General features: G+C 38.7%; 1 protein-coding gene across 2 annotated transcripts; it reads right to left on the reverse strand.

The window, feature by feature from the left end:
• Window positions 1-684: 684 nt before the first annotated feature.
• atf5b (activating transcription factor 5b) lies at window positions 685-5,493 on the reverse strand. 2 transcript variants are annotated; one of them, XM_027021261.3, is made up of 5 exons: window positions 5,080-5,493; window positions 3,956-4,186; window positions 2,998-3,702; window positions 2,562-2,751; window positions 685-2,112 (listed from the first exon to the last, which is right to left on the reverse strand). In XM_027021261.3, the coding sequence occupies exons 3-5, from the start codon at window positions 3,578-3,580 to the stop codon at window positions 1,926-1,928; spliced, it is 960 nt and encodes a 319-aa protein (XP_026877062.1). In that variant the 5' UTR covers window positions 3,581-3,702; window positions 3,956-4,186; window positions 5,080-5,493; the 3' UTR covers window positions 685-1,925. The 2 variants fall into 2 exon arrangements, with proteins under 2 accessions (XP_026877062.1, XP_081556565.1); XM_081700439.1 differs by having other exon boundaries at window positions 2,562-3,702; window positions 5,080-5,434.
• Window positions 5,494-7,789: the final 2,296 nt, after the last annotated feature.

Here is a 7,789-nt window from a genome sequence, read left to right on the forward strand (position 1 = left end):
GGATCCAGACGATTAGTCGCACGCGGTGTTGGAACAAAACCACGTGGAACTTAATAGCAAGCTAATACAAACAGTGTAAAACTGGTTTAGTGTGCACCCAGTGTCTGGTCCTGGTGTGGCATGTCTAGGTTGCCAAGTTCTGATCTGGATGAAATACATTTAAACAGACAAAAGAGTAGACAGCAGGATAGCAGGTTAGAATAGGTCTTAATTAGAACATGTTTTTTAATAACATTAATTAAATCCTCTCCTCTAGTAGTAGTTTGACAGTCGAATAGTTAGAGAGTAGTAGAGACTTTATAAATGAGGTTATGAAAAGTTTGCTGTGTGCCTTTCCTGGTTATACATACAAAAAAAAAAGAAGTAAATTCTAATTTCTGTAAAGGGAAAGAGAAAACACTTAATCCGATTCCTTTAAGAAATGGCATAGCAACCAAATATAATAAAAATGTTCCAATTAGCATATTATGGGAGTTTTATAATCAACATTATTTCAGTTCTTTGTTTTACACCTACACTAGAATTCTCAATGTTTTTCTAGAATTTGTTGTTGCCTAGGTGAGATGAGAAAAGGTTGCTGTGACATTAAAACTTCAGCCAAAAAAGGCTCATTTGCGAACCTTTCTGAGCATGCGTCAACATTCATAAACATCCTTTTCCTTAACTTTACAAAAACACCAGAGCTTAATTTGGTTTGAATTTATTGTTTTGTTTTGATTCTGATGCACATACAACTTATGACATAGAGGCTTTCCTGCAGAAACAACTGCACATCCCCTCATTTTGCATGATCAATGATATCTGTGATGCATGGCTTATTTAACTCGCAGGCCTAATGCGTACCTGGATACTTAAACATGTGAATAACATTAGGCCTACAGTCTCTTAAGTTCTTCAGCAAAGGACAGTGATTGTTTGCCGCAAACCTGCACGAGAAAGCAAACGATACCTTATAGTGATTCATTAATGCAATTCTATGCTGTAGAACTTAAGCAAATAGTTTTGGTGCGTGATGTTATTAGGTGAAATGACAATAAAATAACTGAAAGCAGAAAGGAACTCTACTCGCTAGCATAATGCACAAAGCAGTCATATAACGGGTCATGCAGTAAATCGTAACCCAACATGCTTTTCTGTATCTTGGACGCATGCATTCAGTACCTGAGCCATTGAAATCACCAAGAAATCTACTATCTTGCTCATGTGCTTTAAACCACAGTACATTGGTTAATAATGTACAGTATTTTAAATGTCACTGGAAAAAAGTTTTTAAAAACTTAACCTGCATAATACATTATTACGGAAGCTATTTCACAATAAAAAAAACAATTTACAAGACCTAAGAAGGTAATATGAAATAAAATGTAAAAATAAAAGGAGACAATAAAAATAAGCAAATGAAAAATGATTTATCACTTAAGATTACAGTGCTCTTCATAATTATAACATACAAAATTAACAATTACTTGGTACATTCTTAAAAGTCTTTACTAAGCAAAACCATGACCAACCCCCCCACCCCCAACTGATAACACAATAAATACACGTCTGCGCTAGTATATGTAGAATAACTGTTGGTTTTTAGTATTGATATAAACAATTTAATCCGCACAGAGTATTTTAATATAAAGTGTAAAAGTCCCCGGAATCATGATGGTTTCTATAATGCATAATCTCTTTAATACTGTTAGTAGGATACTAAGTGTTGTCAGCTCATGGCTATTATCACAGTGCTCCAAGGCATTTTACGTTCCTTATTACACCATATGGCCTGCACGTGTAGTAATTTAGCAAAACATCACTAAATTCATGAGTGCTTTTCAGAGCTCCACCAAGTACGTGGAACATCAGACGCCCACTGCCAGAACCTGTTGGAGTCCTTGGAGAAAGAGCTGATCTTTGTAATGCTGGTGGTGAAAACAGGTCTAGGCACTGGAATCCTCTTTCAAGCGCTGACTTCGAGCCTTATAGACTTCAATTAGAAGGTCTTTGACGTACTGTATCTCTCTCTCTACGGATTCTGCTTTGTCTCGCAGCTCTCTATTTCGTCCCTCCAAGCTATGAAGCTCCTCCTCCAAGCAGTCCTGCTCCGCCCTCTTACGCTGACGATACCTGTTGTTATTATGATAACAAAGGTCATATAAGTCAGCATCATTTTGTTCTTTGGTATGTGTGAGGACAGAATCCAAACGATATTCATCATGAGGCACCAAAGATTGCATGGATCTTCATGTACTAAAAAACACTGACTGAGCAAAAGTGCATTCAACCTCACCTACAGGTCACTGTCAAGAGTTCTTTACTGATTTATTTAACATTTAAACAGTACGCGCACTGACAATGCTGGTTCAAGGGCACACTTTAAGAATAGCAAGACTTATCAGCTGCACTCTTCACCAACACTGCTCAGTTCAGGAATAGTTGTGTAGCCTAAACAGAAACTTGGAGAGCAAGGTCTCATTGTATGCTTGAAATATTTCATTATTTTTCTCTAGTTTGACTAGTGTAACATTTATTCCATTTCATAAGTGTGGCATCTAACAATAACATGTCTACAGTACCTGTAAGCAGCAGTCTTGTTCTGATCTCTTTTCTTCTGTTTACGCTCTCCGTGGTTTCTTTCCAGGGAACCTACTTTCACATCCGGCTTAAACACACATGGGCTTTCTCTTGGCCTTGGCATTGGTTTTTGTGTTGGAAACTCCAAAGAAGATCCAACACTGTCTCCAGACAGACATTCAAGGCTTTGATCTACAAGGCAATCATGGTGTGAATAACCACTGTTCTGGGACTCAACAGCCCCAATTCTGATTGACTGATCTCCCTCATTCATAAAGCCATTATATGGTTCTAGATTGGCAGTGATCTCGTTAAAGTAACACTCGGCAACGTCTGTGTGTTTAAATGCTGGACTGCTTCCGTTTTCACTGCAGTGCAGCACTGACATCGCAACACCTTCATGACCATGACCGGCCATCTTCATTCCATGAACCTCACCTGCTCTCCTGTGGTACGTATCTAGAGATGCACCTGCATCGAAACTTTTCATCATCTCTGCTCTGTAAAAAACGTCTTCGGTCAAACAGCTTTTCTCTTCTTCCTTTAACAGTATGGCACATTCGCGAACCTTCTTTCCACTAGTATGGTGCTTCCCAAAAAATTTGTCGACAGAGCACTGGTCAAAAGCCATCTCTGTGTACCCCGAATGAGTCCCTTTGAAAGTCCACGTTTCTTTCTCGAAGACCTCTACGTCTTTGCATCCATTGGGCGCTATCCTTTGGCTACTGGAGTGGGTCCGCACGTAGCTGTAAGGGGAAGGTCTAGGCATTTTTGTTCTGCCAACAGAGCTGCCACAGAAGCCTCTCAGGTCGAGTTCCCCTGTTGCCAGGGTAACAAGTCTGGGGTTGGTTTCAGATTGGTTTACACCGTACGAAGTACAGGGTAACTGGTAGTACGACTGGGCGGCCATAGCTTGTAAGCCTTTGTCACATTTTTGCCATTTCTCTGCTTTCATTGGTGTGGATTCGAATAAGTAGTAATCCTCGAGTTGGGCAAGTTCCTCTTTCAGGAGAGAGGTCATTACCTCCAAGTCAGAGGGCACGCGGACATCATGCTCCAAGGGTGAAGGCGGTATCGATGAACCAGGAGATGATTCAGTTGATGCTGAATGTGAGTAGGTGGTAAAATTTTCTGTTATCCAATCTGTTAGAAAAAAGTGCATTAAGTAATCTGCATCCATCTCTGACACATGTATTCACCAGTTTAATTGGGACATCTGAACAGGATGAATGGTAAGTACATCAGCCTTTTAGAAGAGCATTCATTAATAAAGATAAACAAGACATACATTATAAAAAAGCAAGTTGTTTTACTTACTGTACGCCATTAACACGTATACTGCAGTGCGGTTTTCACCGACAATCGGGTAAAATAAAAAAATCACCCCGCTGCTTACCAATTATGTGCTGTGTGTGTGTTAACTCCTCCCCTCGTCTCCAGGATTGGCCATCGTTAGCCAGTAGGAAACAGGGAATTCTGAGGTGGACTGTGCAAACAAGGTGAATTTTCCAGAGAAGGATCTATACCACCACAATCTTCTCCGATTTGGTTAAAACACTGAATTTCAAGCAGTTTGTCAGAATTCGAGAGATGCATCACACAGCACAATGATGAGAAAAGATGAAACCTGCAGGAGACAAACAAGGTAAAACACCCCAGATGTGTTAGTCAAACCTCTGAACTAGATCATGCACTCCAAAAACCAACTTAATGCAGCATTCTCTCCAAATGACCTGAGCAAGACACTTCTCTGCTGGTGTATGCTGGCATTCAGTTTCATTACTTCCTGAGTTTGTAGCCTTTGTGTATATAAATACTCTCCAAGGAGTATTAGAAAAGACAACATTAGTGAATAGTAACCAGCAGTAAGCAAGTCCAGTTTTAGTTATAGGAACGCTACATAGATAGGTTTACTCTCCTCTGATATTCACTATATTCACTGTCTCAATAAAAAATGCAAGTCTTGTTAAATACTGTGGATCAGAGTTTAATCTTAAACCATCACATGGTTTCCTTATTGTTGGGGTTCAGTGTGTGCAAGTCCAGTAGGCTACTCCTCATTCATTCAATCATCCTCTTCATCTGTTCAGCATCTGTGCCAAAAATTAATCTGAAGCCATTCACGTGGTAACTGAAGCTAGGTGCCAACAGAATAAATAAGGATATAAACAGAATATAAAAAATAGCCCTTGGATAAAAACTTAAATCATAGCGGAAACTGGCAAAGGACCTGTTAATAAATAGGTCTCTGTCAGATTTAAGAGCTGTTTTCAATGACTGAGGGACTTAAGGAATCATAATGAAGGTTTTAAGGATATGGACTAAACTAACTGCCAACTTCAAAGTTTTACGACAGAGCAATAACATATCAGTCATTTCATAGGAAAACACTAGCCAGGCAGGTAGTTTCTGTCGTTTTCTTTTCTCCAAGATTCATACAGCACATTAACATAAAAAGATAATGTGTTTAAACAGGGCGTTCCTGTAATAACAGTCTACCGAATAAAAGTTGACACTTACTCCATTCTGATGAACTGACTGTAGTCTGAAGTGCGTTGCCAACGCAGAAAACTCCAAGTAAAGGATTAATTCAGATTAGTAGAGCATTGCGTCGGTCTCTTTCTTGGGGAAGCATTTGATGTCGGAGATGATCGGTTCCACAATAAAACGTTTACAAAACTTTTGGTCATCGAGGAGAACGCCTCTTCAAACACCAGCCTTGCCACGCTAATTCAAATCAATCCGCTGTGTCGTCCCTATTGCTTCGAGCGGTCGCAAATGTCTTACTATCGTATCTCCTTTGGCTCATAAAAATCGATAATCATTAATAACATTTTTACGGTTTTTATATCTTAACATGTAAGAGCTAAATAAAAAAGTTTAGCTGGTGTTTTATTTTTATGCTTATGCAAATAAATATAAAATTGAGTCGCAACGGTGAATTATACTGCCGTGATAATGTCCGAGAAATAACACGAACCTCGCAAATACACGAGCCGCTTTGAAAGGACTAGTTAATCACAAGCAACGAGGAAGGACACTATTTTTACATTTTGGAGCTGTAACTCTCGTTGCAACCCTGTTGCATCAGATCTACTGGAGTCTTGCCCATGGTGAAACTTTGTTGCCACACAAGTCCACAGTCGGCTGCAGACTGGGCTTTGGTGTTAATAAGTTTTGCTCCCCTGCAAAAATCCTCTATTTGATTGGAAACATAAAATCATTAAAAATGTAGGTTTTATTTGGAAAACATGTACGCGTTCAAAAAAGTCGGAGCTTTGTTGTTTACTCCGTTATATATGATTCCTGCCATAACTGTTTGGCTGTAGAAGAATATGCCTAGAGACAGGCTACTTAAATGTATCCACAACAGATTACGTCTTTTTAATTTGTCAGCCCTTTGTGGATTTCTGAAATGGCAATATTTATTTACGTATACATAATTAGTGGTGGCACAATAGCTTCACGTTACCCCGCTCGCAGTTTCTGTGCTTTCTTCCCAAATACTCTGATCGAAACGTGATTTGCCAGCTGCTGAACACGTCACCGACGTCAAATTTTCCTGATTGTTGGCAGGGGATTTTAAATCCCGTTGTATCTAAATTAATTTGTTCATTAATTTATTAAAGGATCATATTGTGTGTCACAAAATTCAAGGTTAGGATTATACCTAAATGTTAATCACCCATTTTGAATGCTTTAAACAATTCTCATTAAACATGGACATTAAACATTTCTCATATTTTACTTAAATTTCCTGTAAGTTCTACACAGCTTCCCACTCCGAACAGAAAAAAATAGAATAACCCTGAACAGTAATTGCCTTACATGTTAGTTAATAAATACAACATCCATAAGGTCAGATACACCATGTATCTTATAGATGAAGGCTGTACAATGTGGAGATATTGTTTCACAATTCATATTTACATATCAGACGTGATTATAAAGTAGCTTTTAATTCATCCATCCTTTAAAAAAAGGCAGTACAAAACAAATAGTAGCACATTTACAGCTGGTGTTGAACCACCAGATTGGTAATTTTAACAAATCACACAGTTCGCATCCTGAATTTGGAATTCAAGCACTACTTATTGCAATAGAATACGTGTTGTAGTATAAACAGTAGTAGTTTGCTGGAGGTGCTCTGTGATATCAAGCAGGACACCACTGGTTTGCTGGTACATTGATAAAGGTTACACCATAATTTCATCACCAGCTCCCAAAGTATTCTGCTGCCATTAATGTTTTATATGCAACTCAGGGTAACATTACACATGCACGTGTGGGTTGGGAGACTCCTCTGTTGCTAAGGTGGCAAATTATCTTTAATGGGTTATATACAATTAACAACACCTTTTTTCCTATAAATGTATTAAATGAGAGAATACATCAAGATGATTGGTATTGTAATGGGAACAGTGAGGTGGAATCAAGCATGAAACCATATACAAGACTGCTTTGGTTTTTGGTTTCACAAGTAAATTTCAAACTGTAAATAATAGCTATTTCTAATTGATGGAATAGGTCATGTAGTAAGCAGACCTTCCGTTATGCCCCTGTGTGGCTCTAAAGGTGGGCTATCAGCAGACTCTGAAAACCTGCACTGAGAACAAGGGAGATTGGTCAATAACTGTACAGCCTTGAGTGCACAGCTCCATATACCGCCAAAAACAAAGAAAGAAAAAAGTTCTTCTGGCAAAATAGCCGTAACTTACTGTGTGACTATCAGCGTCTGGAGATATTCATATTCAGTTTGGTGGAACATTGCAGAACTATTACTCCTACACTTAATAGTGCCGTTTTAGTAATCCTCTAGTGATGCAATCTGAGGGTGTCCACTGGAAGGAGCCATTTTTCAGACAATTTAAGATTTTTTTCATTTAGGAAAAAAAATCCTGTGTGTGTGTATATATGTAATCCAATTGTATATCTGCATCTCAGAGTTCATGCCAACATGTAATAATTATAATGCATTAAGCACTTAACAGAATTGATCAATTTGCTGTTTAATGTTATGTGCCAATATGTGGGATTTCTCTGGAGTCTGTGGTCCTGGGTTGGGAACTCTCCCATTCCGCTCAGTGCGAAGGATTTTACTGGGGTTTTGTGTGGATTTAGAGGTTTTTCTTTGGATCAATTTCCTGCTGGAAGATCAAATCTGTCTGGCACAGGCTGATTTTGATTTAAAATCTCTGTGAGTCCATGATGCCATGTAACCAAACCATAT

The sequence above is a fragment of the Electrophorus electricus genome, chromosome 17 (assembly GCF_041902795.1).
Source record: "Electrophorus electricus isolate QZ-2024a chromosome 17, ASM4190279v1, whole genome shotgun sequence".
Classification (NCBI taxonomy): Eukaryota; Metazoa; Chordata; class Actinopteri; order Gymnotiformes; family Gymnotidae; genus Electrophorus; species Electrophorus electricus.

What these genes read in the sequence shown, in the direction of transcription:
- atf5b (XM_081700439.1), bottom strand. Translation starts at nt 3,580, where the DNA reads ATGACCTCTCTCCTGAAAGAGGAACTTGCCCAACTCGAGGATTACTAC. An exon ending in AACAAGACTGCTGCTTACAG is followed by an intron (nt 2,113 to 2,561) that starts GTACTGTAGACA and finishes TAATAACAACAG; the next exon opens with GTATCGTCAGCGTAAGAGGG.